Raw genomic sequence first — 24,360 nt, 5'->3', positions numbered from 1 at the left:
GTACTGCACCATCTGGAGGAAGATATATGTTGCAAACAGTTATTTCCCATGTCGTCCTTATCCTAACAGCTACAGCTTCAAGAAGGGTTTGAACGGGCACAGGTTCACTGCATACGGAGTTCAGGACGTAGACACTAACTCCACCTGACACTCTATTACAGTCACTACAATTCTTGTAATATCCCCTATAGCCGCGAAGGGCAGGGGACCGCATTGCCGGGAACCAGGTTTCTTGGAGGGCATTGCAGAAAGCAGGTGTAAAGCTTAACAGTGCCGTAGCTCAGCCAGGTGGTGGAAAAAACCGCAGCAATTCCACTGGAGGATGATGTTATCATGAGGCTGGGAAGGCATGGAACATGCAAGGAGGCTGGTTATGCCTCAGGGCCACCTGCTCCCACTGACTGAGTATTTGTATCCATTCCTATTGTGGGTGAAGCATCAGTGAGATCCAGGTCCTCAGGGGATGCTGAGATCTCCACCTCATCCGCAGGTGCAGAATTGGTAGGGAGTGGTGGTGTCGGGGCCACCAGAGGGCCTCTTTTCTTAGCAGACTTCTTTATTTGCTTGCCCTCTCGCTTCTCTTTAAGGGCTTGCTGGGAGGACTTCTCTGAAGTAGCTTCAGGCACGGAGTAAGACTGTGAAGTTTTCGTCAAGCAGCTTCTGGCACCTTTAGCCACTGGCAAGTGGCCGTTGTGGCATTAGTGGAGACCTTGGGAGAGAGAGTCCCAAGGGAACACTTCTGCACGAGAGGAGCTGGAGGAGGCTGTTGCTTCTCCAGCTGGGGGGAGGGGACCGATTTCCTCAGCGTTTGGGGGGGAGGGGGGGGGGGAGAGGCGACCTTGCTCCAGAAGTAGGTACTTTGGGAGCAACGGAAGGAGATTTTCCCGCAACCACCAAGGGGGCAGATGTATTCTGGAGGCCCGGAGGGCCCACTGTTTGTGGCACAGAGAGTGGTACGACTGGTATTTGTGATGGCGATGGTAATGTAGCTGCAGTATATGTGGATGACAACCAAATGGGGTGTAACTGTTCAAATTTACATTCAGCCTCTTGGTAAGTCAACTGGTCCAGGGTCTTGTACTCCACGATTTTCCGCTCCTTTTGGAGTACTGTGCAGTCTGGCAAGCAGGGGGAATGGTGCACTCCGCAGTTGATACAAGTGGGAGGAGGCGCACAAGGAGTATCTGGATGCAATGAACATCCGCAGTCTCAACATATGGCATGGAAGTGCAGTGGGAAAACATGTGCCTGAATTTCCAGGACTTAAAGCACCGCATAGGGGGAGGGATGCATGGTTTAACGTCACAGCGGTAAACCATCACCTTGACCTTTTCAGGCAATCAATCACCCTCAAACGCCAAGATGAAGGCACCGGCAGCAACCTTATTGTCTTTGGGTCCCCTGTAAACGCGCCGGATGAAATGAACACCAGGCCATTCTAGATTGGCGTGGAGCTCGTCATCAGACTGCAAGAGGAGGTCACGATGGAAAACAATCCCCAGGACCATGTTGAGTCTTTTATGGAGAATGACAGAAACCGGAATATCACCCAGATGGTCACAAGCGAGTAATGCCCTGGATTGGACTGGGGATGCTGTCTGAATCAATACTGCACTGCTTCTCATCTTGGACAGTGCTGTCACTTCCCAAAACTTATCCTCAAGATGTTCAACAAAAAATTAAGGCTTCATAGGTAGAATGGAGTCCCCTTCCATTCTGCTACAGACTAAATACTGAAGAAAATATGGCTTTCTTCTTCCTGTAGGACTACGTTCCTCCCAAGGTGTAGCGAGGGAGGAAAATGATTTAGGGTCATATCTCTTAGCATTGTACTCAATCTTGCCCTTCTTAGAGACTGCTGGTGTCATACAGTCACCAGCAAGAGACGACTTAGTCCATTTCATTTTGGGTCATCCGCCCTGATGCCACCCACTTTGATCAGGGGCTCTCCCAACGGGTGCCATCCAGCGACAGCAAAGGCCACCTGACATGATGGCCATTGCCGGGAGTCCTGATGCCTCAGGAAGACAGGCATCTACTCCTTGGCATATGTGGGCAGTTTACAGCTCAGGCATCAGCAGTGCGATCCCTGTGTTGTACGGGGGACTACCACCTAATGGGTATATGATGGCCACACCACAATGGACTGGCTACCATGCTGGATATTTGGAGCCAAGAAATCCAATACTGTCATGGGGGCAAAAGAGGACAGGAGACAACGGAAGAAGATGACATACCCTTGAAAGTGTCCTTGCCCAAATAGTTGAATAGCAAGTGGAGATGCAAAGCCATGACAAGAGGTTCAGGAGATTGAACCTAAGGGCACTATGGATAGCTCATGCACCACATAAGGAGTCCTTTCCCATATGGCCCGCAATTCTGTAGAATTTGGAAAGTGACAAGTCAAACCATAAAATGGGACCTGAACTTACAGGGCCAAAAAGTGAGACACTCCTTTCAGTCGCCTCTTACGACAGGCAGGGATACCTCGGGCTATTCTAACCCCCGGACCTGCAGGAAGATTGAAAGAGGATTTAAGACTAACATCAATATATCCAAAACAAAGGTAACTGAATGTAACTGAATTTAATCAGGCCAGGCTGAGAGAATTAGATTAAGAAAAGAGACACTAAAAATAGTACATGCTATTTTGGCATCCAAATAACTGATGGTGGTTGAAATAGAGAGGATATAAAATAAAGGCTAGATATATCAAAGAAAACATTTCCAAAAAATGAGGAATTTGTTAACATCTAACATACATTTAAGTGTTAGGAAGTCTTTTCTGATGGTATCTGCCTGGAGTGTTGCCTTGAAGTGAAACATGGATGCTAAGCAGTTCACACGAGAACAGAACAGGAGCTATATGGGAATGCAAGCTTCCTCAACAAATTTTGGTGATTAAGTCTTCTCGAATTATCAAGCGAGTCAAGGCATCATTCTGCAGCAACGTTTCGACAAGTTTCCTACTCATCATCTTCAGGCAACGTGTCGGTTCTATGTCTAGTTCATATCTTCATAGATGCTAGACCGTGGCCCCTTGCTTTCTCTGCAATGGTTGAGCCAGTGGCACACCTCAGGAAGATATATTGCGGACGGTAGTGGAGGGAATCGCAGACAGTGGTGGAGGGAATCGCAGGCGGTGGTGGAGCCGACTCCTGGCATGCTGGAGGGTCCTGATGTTGCGTCCTGGTGCTGCCTGTCTATTACATCTGCTGCCAGTGCTTCTTTCCCATCAGAGCGCTCTTAACATATTCATGTTAGCGCTACATCCCATGTTTTAGGGGATAAAAACAATTGGGGTCATACGTGCCTATGTCAGAACCGTAGAAATCTAAGAAAAGGAGGAGTTAAAAAGGACTACACCTGAAGCCTAATTGGTGGAAGGAAAGATAGCTAAAAATAGGGACTTGGAGAAAGATACATACAATATGCCATACAGAAATGGAGGTCCTAACTAAAGATGAAATGTCCTTCGCCATGCTGCTACAATGAATAAAAGTAAAACGCGGTCGACAGGCCACGCATCATTTGCTAAAGGACCAATAACTCAGATGGGAAACATAAATGAGAACATAAGTGGTTAAAAAAGGGCATTCTCTCAGGAACTGGCGAACCGTCAGAGGTTGAGGGAAATGAGCACATAGTGCAGGAGGAGCACCATTTAAGAAATGCCGATGGCTAAAAGGACAATGTCCAATACACAACCTAACTAAAAAGATCTCACAGCAAGAGGGCCTAGAAGAGGTCGTCCAAGCCAATGGGAGAGAGTTAAGTCCCCGGAGCTTGTTCGCATGAAGAGAGGATGAGTGCTGATGCCAAAGTGGCACCACCTGCTGACAGATGGCAACAAAGAGATCACTGGAGGGAATGGAAGAACAAGCGGGCTGAGGTAAAAGGACTGCAGCCTTGGCATCAGCGTCAGTAGCCTCGTTTCCCGTCAGACTGACGTGGCCAGGAACCCACATAAACAACATAGTGGCTTCATCAAGAGTAAGAAAGTGACAGCTCTCCTGGACACATTGCACTAAGAGGTGGGTGGTGTACAGCACACTGAGGCTCTGAAGGGGACTGAGAGAGTCGGAGCAGATGATTCATTTGAAACGCTTGTGTCAGCAGATGTACTGCATGACCTGATACAGGGTGAAGAGCTCTACTGTAAACACTGAGCAGCGATCCAGAGCCCAATATCGAAAAACATTGGTGCCAATGAAGAAGGCACATCTCTCATCATGGTCAGTCTGAAAGTCATCAGTGTACAAAATGGTACTATCACGAAGTTCCGTGCGAAGGTCGTGAAACTGAAGGTGCCAGAGTGAGGTTGGAGTAGTATCTTTGGGAAGCAAATGAAGGCCAAGACGAAAGTGGGCTGCAGCACAAAGCCAAGGTGGTGAAGGGTTCACACACATCGGGACAGTGACAGGTAGCATGAAGGTAAGCTGCCAGAGTAAGTGCCGAAAATGAGTTCCAGGAGGTAACAAAGAAGAGGGACGCGCCCCATACTGGCAGTCAAAGTAGTCATTGAAGAAGGAGGCATAGGATGGGTGGCCAGGCATGGCAGACGAAACGGTACACATATATGCTGAGAAAAAAGTCACGGCTGTATTTTGTGGTAGTTTGGCATCTTCGGCACACAGACTCTCAAACTGGCTAGTGTAAAAGGTGCCAGTGGCCAACGAGATGCCACAATGGTAGATAGAATTGAGACAGCATACGAGCGACGGACGTGCAGATGCACAAACAAAACATCCATAGTCTAATTTTGAACAGACAAAACACATACAAATGGAGAAAGGTGGTCCGATCCGCCCCCCAAGAGGTACCGCTGAGGACACGCAGGACACTGAGGGACTCTGTACAGCAGGCATCCAGATAAGACATGTGGGAGGACCAAGAAAGTTTCCTATCGAGCATGAGCCCCAGAAATTTCATAGTTTCAACAAACAGAAGAGCAACAGGTCCAAGATGTAAAGGCGATGGAAGAAACCAATTGCACCACCAGAAATTCATACAAACGGTTTTGCCAGTGGAGTAGTAAAAGCATTTGTTGATGCTACGTGAGTAAAGGCAATTGAGACATCGCTGAAGAAGACACTCAAGGAGACAAGTCCATGGAGAACTGCAATAGATCGGAAAATCATCAACAAAAAGGGAGTCAGAGATGTCCGGCAGGAAACCGGCCATTATAGGGTTAATGGCGATAGCAGAGAGGATGACGCACAGGACAAAACCCTGAGGCACACCGTTTTCCTGGATAAAGGTGTCTGGGGCATGATGGCTTGAAAGCTCCATATGTAGAGAGCATGGAGGATGCCAGTCCTCCAACAAGTGTCAAAGGCTTTATCCAAATCAAAAAATGCAGCCACAGTCTGGTGTTTCTGCAGAAAACCATTCATGACATGGGTTGACATGGTGACAAGATGCGTCAACCGCAGAATTGCATGCTTAAAATCCACCCTCTGCAGTGGTCAGTAAATTGTGAGACTTGAGGCCCCATACAAGCCATGCATGGATCATACATTCCATCGCCTTACAAACATAGCTAGTAAAAGAAATGAGGTTCTTCCTAGGCTTGGGTATGAGTATGACTGGCTTCGCGTCAATATCTGGGAAATATGCCCTATACCCAGATGAGACTGTGCTATCAGTATGAAGGAGAAAGTGCTTGACCGCAAGAGAAAGGTTCTGCAACATCTGAATGTGAACACTGTTCGGCCCTGGGGCGGAGGACCGGGATGAAGTGAGAGCATGATCTAGCTCCCTCATAGTAAAAGTGGCATTGTAGCACTCACAATTCTGAGAAGAGAAGGGTATCGCCTAAGTCTCCTCCACTCATTTCTAATGGAGGAAGGCAGTGTGATAATGGGTGGAGCTCGAAATCGCCACAAAATAGCTGCTAAAGGTGTTCAAGATAACAGTAGGGTTCACTATGTCATCATCTTCTACTGTCAGGCCGGAAATTGGGGAATGGACCTTGGACCCAGGCAGCCGTTGGAGGGTGGCCCACACGACGGAAGAGGGAGTGGGACTGTAAAAGGAAAAGGAAATCCAGGTAGATTTCCTGATATCCCGAAGAACGTGATGTGCATGCAACTGTTTGTAACTTATGCAGTTTGCCATTGTAGGTCTATGGTTAAACAAGCGGAGAGCACGTCTCCATGCACACACAGTCCACCAAGGGACCTGGACATGGAATGGTAAAGAGGAAGTGTGAGGAATGGAACACTCTGCAGCAGTACAAATAACATTTGTAAGATATTCTACCTAGTCATTTCAAATGGGGAGACACTGTTCATCATAGTTCACCAGGGAGGAGTAAGGTCTCCAGTCGGCCTTAGATAGCTGCAATTTGGGAGTGCACGTAGGTGGGGTAAGAGTCAGCAATTGTATGGCACACGGGAAATGGTCGCTCGAGTATGTGTCAGAGAGAAAAGACCACTCGAGATAATGGGCAAGTTGGGCAGTGCAGAAGGATAGGTCCAAATGGGAGCAGGTGTGAGTGGAGTCTGAAAGTAAGAATTCTGTGTTTGATGGACCTCAACACAAACAGGAGAGCTGTGGAGGAGCCAAGCTACAAGCAGTTGATGTGTTTGAGAATCAAAGGGTTGGGTTGTTTGGGGAAGGAGACCAGACAGCAAGGTCATCGGTCTCATCGGATTAGGGAAGGGCAGGGAAGGAAGTCGGCCGTGCCCTTCAAAAGGAACCACCCCAGCATTTGCCTGGAGAGATTTAGGGAAATCACAGAAAACCTTAATCAGGATGGCCGGACGCAGGATTAAACTGTCGTCCTCCCGTGAGAATCAGAAATAGTCTCCAAAACCAAAGTGCAATTTCGTAAATGATGAAATTGTGTCACCACCTTCCTGAATAATAAACAGATTTACCGTAGCAAGGGACTGACCATCTTCAGTATGCAAAACAACAAGGAACTTTGGTGCAGCTGGGAGGGTCTTTGAATCATTAGCTTCATTCTGTTTACGTTTAGTAGACGTTGACAGTGAAAAAGACAATTGGCTCATTGTGAGAAAATCCCCCATGATTGCAGCACCTCTGATAGTGCACTCCTTCCAGCTGGGGGCATCCCACTCTCAGTAGGGGGCATACCCACCTTACGTGACTGTTCACACCTCAGGTCACTCCTCTCGAACACCTGACAGAGGGACCAATTGGCAATTTAGGAAGGTAGTAGCTCAGGCAATCACCCCTCCCTGGACCTAGCCTTTACCGGGAGGAATTTGTGAACTCTACCTGTCAACCAGGGACTGGGAATTACACTTTACCCTGTCACCAGTTACGCATCAGACGTGTGGGCTGGCCTTCAGAAGCACACAGGGAGGAAGAAGAAAGAGACGAACCTCAAATGCCGAAGCAAAGGAAGGATAAATATCAGCGACTGATCCGACAACATCCCAGACATGTTCCCCAATGGAGGGGAAAAAGAATAGCAAGAGAATAGACATACAGCACGGAAGGGAAAAGATGCTGCAAAGGCTGGGACTCTGAGGTAGCCAAGCGCGAACTCACCAAAGAGCGGCGAGCCCCCTGGGGGCAAGCAACATCCCATGCAGAGCTCAGCTGGAGACTGCTATCCCGGTTGACAAGATCATCATGAACCCATATTTCCACTGCCTTTTTGATGGTAGAGTCCTACAACTCTTTTGAATGGCACGACACCTCTGTCTGTCCAAAATGAAACACATGAACTTTGTTGAGCCCGTGGTATGGTTCTGTTCTTTTGGACATGTCTGACATGACATATCATCTTCATATAGATAAGGCTTACCAGCCAATGATTTTCTTCAGTGCGGATGCACTCACATTGCCCGAAATCTTACGGGAATCAGTAGCCTGACTGCTGCGAGCAATGAGTATAGTGGGCAGGGGCATTACAAATGTAGCATGTGGACAGCAAGTTGGGAATGTGGGTCTTACGGGGAGCATGTGTCAGAGATAAGTTCCTGCAGTCGCACTATCCTCTGTGTCCTCGATGGCTCAGATGGATAGAGCATCTGCCATGTAAGCAGGAGATCCCGGGTTTGAGTCCAAGTTGGGGCACACATTTTTAACTGTCCCCATTAATATTTATCAACACCTGTCAGCAGCTAAAGGTCTGGATTTCATTGTAAATTCATTTTAAGATATTGGTCTGCAAATATGGTGATTAAATTGCAACAGGCACAGCAAATGGTCCAAGGTGTTATTCATGGACAAATCTACGTCTGAACTATTTGAAAGTCACTGTTGAACACTTGTTCATAAACTTCGAGAAGAATGTATGAAGTCAGTGAGTTACACTAACGGTGGAGCATTGTGAAGGTCGATCATGGTGTGGGGATGTTTTGTGGGTGAGAAAGTCAGTTATCTAGTGAGAATTCAAAGAATGAAGTATACTGATGAACACTGCGGTTCCATCTGGCAAGAGAGTTATTGGTTGTGGGTTTGTTCTGCAGCAGTCTGGTTCTAAATTGTGCAGAGAGTATGTCAACAGAAAAGAGAGATGTGGGGAACTGAACAATATGATTTGGTCAAGACAGTCACCTGACTTAAATACCATTGAACTCTTATGGGATGAATTTGACTGGATGCCAGAAAACTGAGGTCATCTAATGTTGAAGATCTACGGAACATTTTACAGATTTGTTGGACTGCAAAATTTGCAAAAATATTACAAAATCTTATCTCGAAAATGTCAAGAGTTTGTGGATCAGCTCTGAGGGCAAACAGTGGATGCTTTGAAGAGGCTAAAATCTAAACCATATTGTACTGTATTCAGTGATAGAGAGAGAGAAAAAAATTTATTTTGTTGGTCCATTTAGTTTGTAGGCTACACTGAAATGAAGAGTATAGTTTGTAACATAGTGACTGAAAAATTTTGACCAGTAGTGTAAGCTAATGTGGATAGGTAGCACTAACAATCCTGAGCACCTCCAGTGGAAACTTACGTGAATGGTCTACCTCTGTTTACTGGGATAATTCTAGAACAGAATAGCTCATCCATAAAGAAGATCACATACAGAATACTTGTATGGCATGTTCTTAAGTACTGCTCCAGTGTTTGGGATCCCCACCTGGTCATATTAAGGGAAAAATGGGTTGAAGATTAGGATTTAGTGCCCCATCAAATTGACATCATTAGAGACGCAGCACAAGCTTGGATTGTTTCAACTACAGGGAAGAAAATCGGTTGTGCCCTTTCAAAGAAACCATCACAGCTTTTGCCATGAACAATTTAGTGAAATCACAGACAACCTAAATCAGAGTAGCCAGAGGTGGATTTGAACTATTGTCGTCCTAAATACGAGTGCAGTGCATTAACCAGTGCGCCATCTAGCTCAGTCATATTAAGAGAAGATATCGAAGCAATTCAGATATGTGCTGCTACATTACTGGTAGATTTGATCAACAGGCAAATATTAGGGCTATAGAAATGATCCATAAACTCACATGGAAACTGAAGTAAGGAATAATACATTCTTTTCACAACACACTGTTGAGAAAGTTTAGAAACCATCATTTACAACAGTCTGAACAACAATTCAACTCAGGGCTCATACAGAAGCATATAAACAATTGTTCTTTCCTCACTTGATTTGCAAGTGGTACAAATAAAGGAATTACTAGCAGCAATACAAGGTATCCTCCGCCATGTAGTGTATGGTGGCTTGTGGAGTATTTATGCAGATGTAGGGATGAGGTTCACCTACCACACACTGTTAGACAACTTGTGAAATATAAATGTGCATAGAAGCAGCCATCAACAATCATATGAAATGGTAAAGCAACTTCATTGCGCGAGTCAAGAATGCAGCATAGCATACATTATTAACCAATGTGGTGTTACTGCATATTAAAACAATGCACAGTTAGAATGTGAAGAACAGTATGAATGCATAATGATAATGCCAGAACTGAGACAGTTTGATTTTGTATTAGCAGTATAGGTAAGACTCCTATTACAACAGACTGCATAATGCAACAGCATGTATTGACAGTTGTTTACTTCTGTTTGCTGTCAGCATACACAACATATATATGAAAAAAATGTGTTAGTGAATGAAAGAGTTCCTGGGATGAAGCATTTTAAGTTGCATACTATTATATAGAATTTAATAACCAATCTGCAGCACACACTTCCCATATAGCAGTGGTTAAATGTGAATCATTTCAATTTGGCAGTTGGGTGAGGGTGAGCATACATTTCATAAACATGTAATAGTGCAGCGCTCATCTACCGCACTTGAAATATGACTTTTGCAACTCTGTAAAGACGTCAAGATCGGTACGAATAAAATATTAGCTTCGGACCAGCAAGAATTATCTTGAGGGCAGACCGTTTACATTTACAGTGACACATTAACGTATGATAGTGTTAACTGTGGTTGACAGCTTAATTATTAGGGGGAAGGGGGGAGAGCTACCGGAGAGGGGCAAAAATAAGGCAATATTTCCATTTACTGATTGAAGATAGGAACGTCTCTTTAGGGAAGGTAGGACCTCCCTAAGTGTACATAAACATATACTTCACAGGATATTAATTCTCTCGTATCTACAACGTGTCAAAGTTTGAGACTCACCTTGTATGTCTCGAATCCTTGCAAATGCTCTTGTGTTAAATACTGCATATCCATTTTTATACATTTCATTGTGATTCATACGCGGATGAGCAGTAACACTTAAATTTTTCAACGTAAACAAACCGGCAAATTTATTTTGCTATCGGAACTTCCGCCTGGCTGTCATCCTTTTCTTCAAGAAAACGTAATGCTTTATCACCTTAACCCAATTACGCTAATTCATGTTTTCATGTGCTCTCCTGTACACATAAAAGAAAAAAACACCCTTCCCGCACTACTGCTCAAAGCACTTCAAAGGCGTAGCAAAACCTATGACGTAGCAGACGCCACATTCTTATCGAATTGTTAATCGTTACAAGTGAACGTGAAATATCTCAGAATTGCTTTTCGAATAGGCCATTAACGGGACACATTACTGTTTTTACAATATCATCGCACAAGGCGGAAATTACATATCATCATTTGCAGAGTTGCACTTCAATCTCTGACACGTCAACAGCAGACAAGAGTGTTATGTACACAACAGCGGGAAGTGGAGACAGTTCGTAATGGGTGGTGAGGCAGCAGAGAGTGTTCGGACTATTGACAAATACTCGATATTGCTACCAACTTACAATGAGCGGGAGAATTTACCAATTATTATCTGGTTGATTGTGCGGTTTATGGATAAAAGGTGAGACTTAACACAGCGGGCATTATTCTTGGAAACGCATCAGACTGCGCCACGTACACCGACTCAGAAACATTGGCGTAGGAGTCATTTCCAATGCCTAGATATTATCTAAGAAAGTATTGTACCGTGAAACATTTTACGTTCCAGAAATTAGTTACTGCTCTTTTCTAAAGACTTATGTCCAGTGTGAGGCTTTAGATAGATTACACAAACCACATTGACTGAAAATCCCACGATCACTTACTCACTAGTGGGGTGAGAAAGAGGGCTATGAATTCTGTAGGAATGAAACAGTTTTACTCACATTTCAGGGTTACGATTTTGCAACCCACTAACTAATGTTGGACGCTGGGATGTGTTCTTTGTCCTCTGTCATGAGGCTATATGCACAGTTCTTTTTGTTTAATAGGGCATCCGTCTTATTCTGTGTGACATGGAAATGCATGTAATGGAGATATAGCTCTCAATGTAAGCTACAGAATGTAATTTGAAAATGCTGAGGCTTGATTTACCATCAGTTTGACAGTTTTGTACTTGCATGCTCTCTTATTGATCTGAACGTTTGCAACTTATGTTATTAAAGTAGCCGCTTTATTGTTTTTTTTTAATTATTATTATTTTTTCTTTTTATTCTTTCATCATTTGACCAAATTTTTTTTTTTTGATATTGCGATTAGACATTGTTATGCTCTTCACTGAGAAGCCTGGTTTGATGCTATGCTCCCTGCTAGTTTATTATGTGCAAGTCTCCTTGTATCTTTGTGATGATTGCAACCTATAAACTGCATATACTGTTTACATTATCCAAGCATCTCACTTTCAGTTTTTCCACCCATACTTACCTCCATTGCCAAATTCACTATTCCTTAATTGTTCAGACAAGTGCCGGCCGCGGTGGTCTCGCAGTTCTAGGCGCTCAGTCCGGAACAGCGCGACTGCTACGGTCGCAGGTTCGAATCCTACCTCGGGCATGGATGTGTGTGATGGCCTTAGGTTAGTTAGGTTTAAGTAGTTCTAAGTTCTAGGGGACTGATGACCTCAGAAGTTAAGTCCCATAGTGCTCAGAGCCATTTGAACCATTTTTTCAGACAAGTCCTGTTGATTAATCCCTACTTTTAGCCACATTGTGCCATAAATTTCTCTTCTTGCCAATTTATTTCAATACCTCTTCATCAGTTATTTAATCTGTGCATCTAATCTTCAGCTATACTTCTGTAGCACCAAATGTCATAACCGTCTGTTCTCTTCTTGTCTGTACCCTGTATCACCCATAGTGTAAATCTACTTCTTAACACTTAAATTTACATTAGATGAAAAAATAATTATCTTTTACAGAAACACTTTTCTTCTTATAGTCAGTCTGCATTTTATATGCCCTCTGCTTAGGTCCATGTCTATTAAACTGTCCAATCACATTAATGTGACTACCTATCAAAACCCTGAATAACCACCTTTTGCAGCGTGGACAACTGCAAAACCTGCAGGAAGAGTCAAGGAGGGTCTGGAAGGTACCAACAGGGATTTTGAGCCATGCTGATTTCAGTTGGGGCCAGATGTGCTAGGTTTCTTGGTTGAAAACCTGTAGCATGAACAGCCCGATCAAAGTGGTCCCCCAGATTCTTGATTAGGTTTAAATCTTTTGTTTTGACGTCTTCCTTTAATCTGACCTGGTGCTCAAGCAGTACTCAAGAACAGGTCACAGTAGCAGCCTGTATGTGGTCCTTTATGGGTGAACCACACTTACCTAAAATTCTCTCAATAAACTGAAGTCGACCATGCGCATTCCCTATAAAAATCCTCACATGCTCATTCCATTTCATTTTGCTTTGCAACGTTATACTCAGATATTTAAATGATGTGACTGTGTTGAGCAGGACACTACTAATGCTGCAGCTGAACATTTTTCTAACTCATTTTCATTAACTTATATTTTTCTACATTTAGAGCCATGTGCTACTCACCATACTAACTAGAAATTTTGTGTAAGTCATCTTTTATCATCCTACAGTACTCATCCTCAGCACTGTCCAGTACACCACAGCATCATCAGCAAACAACAGATTGCTGCCCACCTGGTCCACATAATCATTTATGTGTATAGAGAATAATAGTGATCCTATCATACTTCCCTGTAGCACCTGACGATACTGTAGTCTCTGATGAACACTCTCTGTCAAAGACAACCTACTGGTTTCTATTACTTAAGAAGTCTTTGAGTCACTCGCATATCTGGGAACCTATTCGATATAACCAACCCTTTGTTAAGTCTCCAGTGGAGTACCGTGTCAAATGCTTTTCGGAACTCTAGGAATGTGGGATCCGCCTGGTGCCTTTCATCCACAGTTCACAGTATATCACGTGAGAAAAGGGCAAACTGAGTTTCACATGAGCAGTGCTTTCTAAAACAACACAGATTTGTAGGTATACTTTTTTGCGTCTCTAGGAAATTTATCATATTCAGATTAAGAATATATTAAGGACATTGGTCTGTAATTTTGTGGGTCCGTTCGGAAATACAGAAGTGTCCGATTCCATGTGTCTGCTTTGACCCATGATGACATCACAAATATGGCGGAAATGACCATAACTACGACTCCAACATGGCGCCTATGACGTCATTACATAAACATGACCACAAACACGAAAATACATTGAAAAACCAACACACACACATTCCACAAAAAACCTAATGAAACTAACGGGACAAGTGTGGGAAATTGGGGGTTCTTGGCTGGGGAAAAAGTAAATATAAGCAAATTTAGACACACACCACCATACCAAACTACACAAAATGACGAAAAAGCGACAACACAAAACTCCCCAAATTCCACTAAACACAATATCCTCTGGAATCGGACACTTCCCTTGACCAATATAGCTCAACAGCAGCTCCCAATTCCACAAATTGGAATCGAACACTTCCCTTGACCTATATAGCTCAACAGCAACTCCCGATACCAGAACACCCACAGCCACAACCACACTTCAGAATTGAACACTTCCCTTGACCTATATATGTCAACAGAAACTACCGATACCAAATCATAAAACCGAAAACTACAACCATGTCCACAATCAGCACTACTTCAAAAAACACTAAAAACCAACAAAATTGGAATCGAGCACTTCCCTTGACCTGTTATCCTTACTACATCTCCACATACAGCCATCCCTGGTCCGAGACGCCGGAACTTTAGTAAGCCTCATTTCTTCACAACATACTGAACACTTCACAACTTCATCCAAAAATCCGAATAGTTGAAGAAATTTTATTAGAGGCAACGCACTGTCCCTCATCATCGCCGACAACCAAAAACTGTTGACCTTGTCAGTCATATCCATACCTACCAAAGACATAAAAAAAGCAATTTGCCAAAATTCACACGCAACGAACAGAAAAAAATTACAATAACATTGAAATAACAAAACTAAAATTGTTAACTCACTGAAAAATATTCCGCTGAAAGCACAGTCGCGATACCACACACGTGCAATGCTATCATGCAAATGAACCCCATACGCCACATAACACGCTACCCATAAACACACCACCAGAGAGGACCACCGACCGCAACAATACGCCACCTATAAACATGCCACACATGCAAACTAAACCAAAAACATCACCTAACACACCACCAGAGAACACCACCGATCACATCAAAACGACACCTACAAACACGCCACTCTCACAAACTAAATTCCGTGTCGTCATGACATCACACACCACAACAGTATTAAGTCACGGGTCAAAGCCGACGGTGGGATCGGACGCTTCGGTTGACCTGTCCGTTCTTTGCCCTTCCTATATACAGGAGTCACCTGTGCTTTTTTCCAGTGGCTTGGGACTTGGGGCCAGACGAGATCCACAATAAGTGCAAGAGGCCAACATAGGTGTAGACACAGAAGGATAGATGCATGCTTGTGTTGATCTATTGTGACATACAGAATGACGAGATCGCCCAGGGAACGCCACAAAAACATTCCATAATGTCCCTGCTCTGATCTGGACCCTTCAGATGAATGTTCCATGGTGCTCGCTTTCAGATTTTTCATGCTGTATAGGCCAACATCCTGATGAAGCATAGAAGGTGATTAATCTGAAAAGGCCAATTTAGCACTCGGAAGACATTCAGTTGCGGTACTGACTCACAAATTCCAGTCTTGTGTGTTAATGCAATCTGGTAAGTGTCCCAGGCTGATGAGCAATACTCGAGAACCAGCTGAACATGTGTTTTGTAAGCCACTTCTTTCTTTGATAAATTACATTTCTTTAAGATTTTTCCTGTGGATCTCTGCCTAGCATCTGCTTTTGCTGCTATTTGTATTATGTGGTCATTCCACTTTAGGTCACTCTGAATGATTACAGCTAGTTACGTTATGGTAATTTCCAGCAATCTGTCACCAATAGTGTATCTGTGCAGTAGTGAATTTTTTCTTTTCTGTATGTGCAACATGTTATGTTTATTTATGTTCAGGGGTCAACTGCCACTTACTGCTCCATTTAATAGACAATAGCATCACCTGCGAATGTCCAGGGGGGCAGTCCTGAAATTACCTTTACATCTTTCAGTTTTATTCCATTGTTGGCCAGCATCAACTGGCTTCCTGAAGTCAAGGGTCAAGAAACACGGCATCAACTCCCCAGGGGGCTTGTGCTTCTTTTGTGAGTTCACGCATGGCACACATGGGACCTCGAGCTATTGCAGCCCATTCTTCCGACCCAGGCTGCGTTTCCTTCACCGTCCCCCTCCGTCACCATCCTGGCTCCTTCCATGCTGTCCCCTCCTTCACCCCTCTCAGTGTTTTTTATTTATGTCTACTTCTACATACATACTCCGCATTCCACCATACGGTGCGTGGCGGAGGGTACCTCGTGCCACAACGAGCATCTTGTTTCCCTGTTCCACTCCCAAACAGAACGAGGGAAAAATGACTGCCTATATGCCTCTGTACGAGCCCTAATCTCTCTTATCTTACCTTTGTGGTCTTTCCGCGAAATATAAGTTGGCGGCAGTAAAATTGTACTGCAGTCAGCCTCAAATGCTGATTCTCTAAATTTCTTCAGTAGCAATTCGTGAAAAGAACGCCTCCTTTCCTCCAGAGACTCCCATCCGAGTTCCTGAAGCATTTCCGTAATACTCGCGTGATGATCAAACCTACCAGTAACAAATCTAGCAGCCCGCCTCTGAATTGCTTCTATGTCTTCCCTCAATGCGACCTGATAGGAATCCCAAACGCTCGAGCTGTACTCAAGAATAGGTCGTATTAGTGTTTTATAAGTGTTCTCCTTTACAGATGAACCACGTCTTCCCAAAATTCTACCAATGAACCGAAGACGACTATCCGCCTTCCCCACAACTGCCATTACATGCTTGTCCCACTTCATATCGCTCTGCACTGTTACGCCCAAATATTTAATCAACGTGACTGTGTCAAGCGCAACACTACTAATGGAGTATTCAAACATTACGGGATTCTTTTTCCTATTCATCTGCATTAATTTACATTTATCTATATTTAGAGTTAGCTGCCATTCTTTACACCAATCACAAATCCTGTCCATGTCATCTTGTATCCTCCTACAGTCACTTGACGATGACATCTTCCCGTACACCACAGCATCGTCAGCAAACAACCGCACATTGCTATCCACCCTATCCAAAAGATCATTTATGTAGATAGAAAACAACAGCGGACCTACCACGCTTCCCTGGTGCACTCCAGATGATACCCTCACCTCCAATGAACACTCACCATCGAGGACAACGTACTGGGTTCTATTACTTAAGAAGTGTTGGAACCACTCACATATTTGGGAACCAATCCCATATGCTCGTACCTTAGTTAGGAGCCTGCAGTGGGGCACCGAGTCAAACGCTTTCCAGAAGTCAAGGAATATGGCATCCGTCTGATACCCTTCGTCCATGGTTCGCAAGATATCATATGAAAAAAGGGTGAGTTGCGTTTCGCAGGAGCAATGCTTTCTAAAGCCATGCTGATGCATGGGCAGCAACTTCTGTCTCAAGGAAATTCATTATATTCAAACTGAGAATATGTTCGAGAATCCTGCAACAAACTGATGTTAAGGATATTAGTCTGTAATTTTGAAGATCCGTCTTTCTACCCTCCTTATATACAGGCATCACCTGCGCTTTTTTCCAGTTGCTCGGGACTTGACGTTGGGCAAGAGATTTGCCATAAATGCAAGCTAAGTAAGGAGCCAATACAGTAGAGTACTCTCTGTAAAACCGAATTGGAATCCCATCAGTACCTGGCGATTTATTTATTTTCAACCCATCCAGCTGCTTCACAACCCCAGGGACGTCTATCACTATGTCCTTCATATGGGAATCTGTACAAGGCTCAAATGGCGGTATGTTTGTATGATCCTCCTGCGTGAAAAAATTTCTCAAATGCTAAATTTAAAATTTCAGCTTTCATTTTGCTGTCTTCCATTGCCAGGCCAGACTGATCAGTGAGTGACTGGATGGAAGCCTTCGACTTGCTTACCAACTTTATGTAAGACCGGAATTTTCTTGGGTTTTCAGCAAGATCTTTTGCTAAGGTTTGACTGTGGTAGTGGCTGTATGCTTCACGCATTGCTCTTTTTACAGCAGCACGAATCTCTACTAACTTTTGCCTGTCCTCATTCTCCCGATCTTCCTTGTACCGCGAGTGCAACTGTCTTTGCTTCCTGAGCAACTAGGTTATCCACTTTGTTCCCTGTATTCCTTGCAATTTTGCTCCTCTTGCTTGTTATTTGATCCTTTTTGCCATTTTTGATTCACCCTTGGGGTTTGACTTCCACTTCTAAATTTTTGTCTTTTGTGTGAGCCATTTGGAGAACAACTCTCTCCCTAGCATTTATGGTGTGGATTCCTCTCCCTCATTCCTTCCCCTCATCCATCCCTGCCATCACCCCGCTAGGTCACCAGCACATGTAGCCCGTCTGTGTGGTGGGGCTGTTATGTACCCGTCTGGCTGAGGCTCCTAACAACACAGGGATCACACTATTGATACCTGAGCTGGTCCCTCCCCATGTATGCCAAGGAGTGGTTGCTTGTCATGCCGGAGCATCGGAACTCTCAGCAACAGCTGCCATGCCAGACGGCTGTTGCTGTGGTTTGGTGGCGCCCTTGGGGAGAGTCCAATCTGAGTGTGTGGTAGCAAGGTGGATCCTTGGCACAATAAGTGTATGAAGCTGCAAAAATCTGACCTTTCTCAAATGGCTGTCTTTTTGAATGGTAGTGAATCATTGAATGCTGTGTCATATGACCCTGCAGCCTTCCCTTCTCTGGCTACATCCTGGGATGAGGGAGGGCGGCCAGGCTCACTGTCTTGGACTTAAACACTTTCCCTACTACCCGGTCTTACTAGGATGGATGGGGACACATTCACTGCCTCAAAGCCATTGTTTTCTATGGAGAATACTGAGGACATGTTTGGCGAAGTGGAATCCCTCAGTAAGATGTGGTTAGGTTTCCTGTTGATCAAAGCTGCTTCATCTGCCCAATCTGCAGCCCTTCATGCTTTTAATCGCCTTGGCGACATCCTAGTATCAATTACCCCTCACTAGTTTCTGAATAAGGTCCAGGGAGTGATTTTTTACAGGGACCTGATTCTGCAAATTGATGAGGAACTCTGTGCTAATCTGGAGCGATGTGGCCACCCACTCCATAAGGGAAGCCCCTGTCGTCGTCCGTCCCCCCCTCCCTCCCCCCCCCCCTCCCCCCTTGCGGGTCCCGGAACCTTTATGTGATGGTCCCCTGTAGGGTTTGACATCCATTTTTCAAAATTTTCCCAAAGAGCGAGCCAATTGGGGAAGGGCGTCTTACATGGTGCATCGTGTCCATTGTACCTTGAGATCTTTAGCCCACTTTCTCGTCATCGCACTGCGGTCCAGCTCATTCTCCATCTCTTGGATGAGGACGCCTTCCTGTATGCATTTTCCACCATGCACTATGCAGTGTCACTTTTTGCACCGGCAATGACCATGGACTTCTTAGCACCTCATATCCAGCACGGTAGCCAGTCCGTTGTGGTGGGACCACCATGTACCCTGTTGGTTGTAGCCCCCTGACAACACAGGGATCGCTTTGCTGATGCCTGCACCGTTAACTCCCCATGTATGCCAAGGAGTAGATGCCCCTCATCCTGGGGCCTCGGGACTCCCAGCAATGGCCATCCTGCCAGGTGGCGTTTGCTGCGGCTGGGTGGCGCTCGTGGGGAGGGCCCCTGGTCAGAGTGGGCGGCATCATGGCGGATGACGCGTGATGAAGCGTAGCATGTCATCACTTGCTGCTGATCACACAAGCAGTCTCTAAGTGTTCAAAGTCTGAGTACAGTGCACGAAAGTATGACCCTAAATCATTCCCCTCCCTGGCCATACCATGGGAGGAATGCCAGTCTAAGAATGGCAGTGAACATTATTCACTGCAGTACCTCATATGTACGAGAACTGATGGCGACTCCTTTGTTTCGATGAAGCCACAGTTTTTTGTAGAGCATTTAGAGGACAAGTTTGGGGAGGTGAAGGGCTTGTCCAAAATGCGATCTGGGTCAGTCTTCATAAAAACAGCATCCTCTGCCCAGTCATGGCTGTACTCCCTTGTGAGAAGTTGGGGAATATTTCTGTTACCATCATGCCACAGAAGAGCATAAATACAGTCCAGGGTATTATCTTCCACAGGGACCTTCTTTTGCAGTCTGACGATGAGCTGGCAGCCAATTTAGAGCGGTGAAGTGTTCATTTCATCCGGTGTGTCCATTGGGGTCCGAGGGATAATCAGGTTGCCACCGGTGCCTTCATCTTGGCCTTTGAGGATGACACCTTACCCAAGAAGGTCTACTGCTGTGACGTCAAGCCATATATCCCTTCCCCGATGGGGTGTTTTAAGTGCTGGAAGTTCGGCAATATGTCTTCCCACTGTACTTTCAGCATCTTATGTCGAGATTGTGGACGTCCATCATATCTCAATAATCCATGTGCCCCGACTCCTACCTGTGTCAACTGCAGAGAGCATAATTCACCTTGCTCGCCAGTCTGCAGGATTTTACAGGAAGAGAGGTAAATTATGGAATACAACACCTTGGACCAACTGACCTACACTGAGGCCAAGAGAAAATGAGTGCCTACATCCTGTGGCTCTGAATTCCTCATATGCCGAAGCTATGATAACAGTTGTAGCCCCATCAGTTCTGCGAATTCCAGTCGGCTCTCAGAGCCACAAGACTGCACCTGTCCCCTTGATGGTGGGGACACTTCCCCTCTGTTGCTCCCGCACCACCTACCTTGGCAGCACTGATCCCCTACCATCGGGGATATCAGTCCCCACTTCTGAGCTGGAGAAGTGTAAGTCTTCTTCGGCTCCTCTAACTAGGAAAGGGTCCCTTGGTTCACTCCCTTCCCAGGTTTCTGCTAATGGGAAAGAACGCCAGCCAGCGGTTGAAGTGCCCAAAAGTAGCCGGTCATAGGGCTTCACGATCATCCTCAGTCCCAGAGACTGAATCAGTGAAGCCCTCCCAGCCAGAGAAACCCAAGGAGCAGCGAGAAAAGTTGCAAAAGAAGACCCTTAGGAAATAGCAGTAGCACCCACTCCACCGCTGCTTACAAGCTTTGTGTCTGGGGATAAAGTGGAGATTCTAGCATCCACCGAGGACCTAGATCTCGCAGGACCCTCAGATATAATGGATGTAGACTGCTCAGGCAATAAGTCGGTGGCAGCAAATGACCCTGAGGCGTAACCTGCCTCATTGAATGTTCCATGCTTTCCCAGTCTCATGATGACGTCATCCTCCAGTGGAATTGTGGCAGTTTTTTCCATCACCTGACTGAGCTACGGCAACTGTTAAGCTTTACACCTGCTTTTTGCATTGCCCTCCAGGGAACCTGGCTCCGGGCAATGCAGACCCGTGCCCTCTGCGGCTATAAACGATACTACAGGAACCATAGTGACTATAATAGAGTTTCAGGTGGAGTTTGTGTTTATGTCCTAAACGCAGGCTGTAGTAAAACTGTTCTCCTTCAAACCCCTCTTGAATTTGTGGATGTCAGAATAAGGACAACACAGGAAATAACTGTCTGCAATGTATATCTTCCTGCAGATACCCTGAATGTATTAGCTGCACTGATTGATCAACTCTCTAAACCTTTCCTACTTTGGGAGATTTTAATGCCCATAACCCCTTGTGGGGTGGCACCGTGCTTACTGGCCAAGGCAGAGATATCAAAACTTTACTGTCTCAGTTCGATGTTTGCCTTTTAAATAGTGGGGCCACCACATATTTCAGTGTGGCTCGTGGTAGTTACTCGGTCATTGATTTATCCATTTTCAGCCCAGGATTTCTCCCATCTATTCACTGGAGAGCACATGACGACCTGTGTGGTAATGACCACATCCCCATCTTCCTGTCATTGCCCGGCATCAGGCCCACGGACGACTGTCCAGATGGTCTTTAAACAAGGCAGACTAGGAAACCTTCGCTTCTGTGGTCACTGTTGACTCTCCCCAACACGGTAACGTAGATGTGATGGTTGAGCAGGTGACTACAACAATCATTACTGCAGCAGAAAACGTGATTCCTCACTCTTTAGGGTGGCCCCTGCGAAAGGCGGTCCCTTGGTGGTCGCCGGAAGTCACTGAGGCAATTAAGGACCGTCAGCAAGCTCTACAGCAACATAAGTGGCAACATTCCCTGGAGCACCTCATGCCTTTAAGCGACTCTGTGCCCGTGTTCTCTAACTTGTCAAAAGATGGAAGCAGGAGTGTTGTGATACATCTCGACCATTGGGTGCTATACATCACCTTCCCAAGTCTGGATGATCAGATGTCTTTTTGGGTACCAGACCCCAAAAGGTGTCCCTGTTGTGTCTACCAAAACAAACGCAATTGCTGAGCACTATGCTCGAGCCTCTGCTTTGGAGAACTACCCCCCAACCTTTCGCAGCCTCAAACAGGGGATGGAAAGGAAAGTCCTCTCATTCGCTACATGCCACAATGAACCCTATAACGTCCCATTTTTAGAGTGGGACCTCCTCAGTGCACTTGCACATTGGCCCGACACAGCTCCTGGGCCGAATCGGATCCACAGTTGGATGGTTAAACATATGTCATCTGACTACAAGTGACCTCTCCACATTATCTTCAACCGGATATGGTGCGATGGTGCCTTTTGATTGCAATGGCAGGAGAGCACCATCATTCTGGTGCTTAAAACCCGATAAAAACCTGCTTGATGTGGATAGCTAACGGCCCATCAGCCTCTCCAACTTTCTTTGTTAGCTGCTGGAACGTGTGGTGTGTTGGCGGTTGGGTTGGGTCCTGGAGTCATGTGGCCTACTGGCTCCATGCCAGGGCGGCTTCCGCCAGGTCATTCTACCACTCATAATCTTGTGTCCCTCAAGTCTGCGATCCGAACAACCTTTTCCAGATGCCAACACCTGGTTGCCGTCTTTTTTTGATTTAAGAAAAGAGTATGATCGACCTGGCGCCATCATATCCTTGTCATGGTATATGAGTGGGGTCTCCGAGCCCTGCTCCCCATTTTTATCCACATTTTCGTGTCACTTCGTACTTTCCGTGTCCAAGTTGGTGCTTCCCATACTTCCCCCATATCCAGGAGAATGGGTCCTGCTGGGCCCTGTATTTAGTGTATCTCTATTGTTAGTGGCCATTAGTGGCCTAGCTGCAGCTGTAGGACCAATCTTCTGGATCGGAGGGGTGCTGATTGAAGAGCCGACTCAAACCCGAATGAGCCAGTGGGATCAAAACTTGTGGATAAAAAAGGAAGGGGGCCACGAAAGCCCCAGTCATAGAGGGTAACTAAAGTATGATGGTGCCAAGCTGCGTCGTATACCTTATGTATGCCAAAGAACACTGGGACAATCTGCCAGTGATAGGTAAAAGCCTGTTGGACTGCTGTTTCCAAACGAGTAAATGGTTGCTTGTAGATCGTACTTCTCAGAAGCCTCACTGATACAAGCACAAAAGGCCCCGAGATTCAAGTACCCAATACAATCAGAAGCTAACATCCTCGTGAACAGTTTACAAAGCATGTTGGTCAGGCTAACCAGGTGGTAGCTGTTGAGAGACGTTGAGTTCTTCTCGGGCTTACAGACATGGATAAATATGCTGTCTCACCATTGTGAGGGGAAGGCACCTGTGAGCCAAATGCAGTTGAAGACCCTAGGAGGTGTTGCCTCTGGTTAACCATCCAAGAGCTGGATCATCTGGTTATGGATAGAATCCGGGCCTGGGGCTGCATCATGTGAAGAGGTGAGAACCTCCAAGAATTCCGATTCAGTGAAAGGTTCATTAAGGATTCAGCTTGATGGGAGCTGAAAAAGAGAGGGGTTTGTTCAACTCAGCATAGCAGGATAGTAGGAGGACACCGATGCTGTCGCAAATTGTGTTGCGAGGTGTTCTTCAAGGACCAATGGATCAGTACACAGAACATCCTCTAAGGTAAGACCCTGGACAGTTGATTGTTGCTGGTGGCCCAGAAGGCTTACGGAGCTTGGACCAAATCTGCGATAAAGGGGCATACATCCCCAGGGAGGAAACATATTGCTCAAAGCATTCCTTTTTACTCTGCTTAATAAGGTAGCGAACCTTAGTATGAAGATGCTTAAAAGTGATAAAGTTAGTCCATGAAGGGTGTCATTGAAATCACTGCAGCACCCATCAGCAGTCCTGGATAGTGACTGCTACGTCCTTAGTCCATCATGATATTGGTTGATGACAAGGGGGACCTGTGGGTAGGGATAGCAGTGCCAGCGCCACAAAAACGAGTGGCAGAGACGTCTTGCATGATCACATCAATGCAATCTGAGGCAGACATGTCAAAGTACATAGTGATTATATATAAAGGCCAACTGGCTCTGCAGAGGGCTCAGTGTGGGGGCCTGTCTGCCTTGCGACGGCAGGGGAATGATAGACTCACTGGAAAATGTTCACTGTCGCAAAGATCATCATGGGGTGGCCAATTTAAGGAAGTCACGAGAGCAGGAGAGGATATCATGAGATCGATAGCAGAAAAGGTGCCATGAGCGGCACTGGAGCAGGCAGGGGAACCATCACTGAGGAGACACGAATCAAAGTCTGTAATAAT

General features: G+C 45.5%; 2 protein-coding genes across 2 annotated transcripts in view; one reads left to right on the top strand and one right to left on the bottom strand.

The window, feature by feature from the left end:
• LOC126092323 (ethanolaminephosphotransferase 1-like) overlaps positions 1–10,820 on the bottom strand; it is a 91,357-nt gene extending 80,537 nt beyond the window's left edge. The window contains exon 1 of the mRNA XM_049907859.1: positions 10,575–10,820. Coding sequence (XP_049763816.1) covers positions 10,575–10,643 — 69 coding nt within the window. The 5' untranslated portion in view covers positions 10,644–10,820. The remainder of the gene's footprint in view (positions 1–10,574) is intronic.
• Positions 10,821–10,945: 125 nt separating this feature from the next.
• Positions 10,946–24,360, top strand: part of LOC126092324 (dolichol-phosphate mannosyltransferase subunit 1) — a 64,124-nt gene continuing 50,709 nt past the window's right edge. Inside the window, exon 1 of the mRNA XM_049907860.1 lies at positions 10,946–11,247. Coding sequence (XP_049763817.1) covers positions 11,123–11,247 — 125 coding nt within the window. The 5' untranslated portion in view covers positions 10,946–11,122. The remainder of the gene's footprint in view (positions 11,248–24,360) is intronic.

This window comes from Schistocerca cancellata, chromosome 7 (genome assembly GCF_023864275.1).
Source record: "Schistocerca cancellata isolate TAMUIC-IGC-003103 chromosome 7, iqSchCanc2.1, whole genome shotgun sequence".
NCBI classification, from domain to species: domain Eukaryota; kingdom Metazoa; phylum Arthropoda; class Insecta; order Orthoptera; family Acrididae; genus Schistocerca; species Schistocerca cancellata.
Note: the sequence above shows the minus strand (reverse complement) of the source record. Positions and strands in the feature narration are given on the sequence as shown.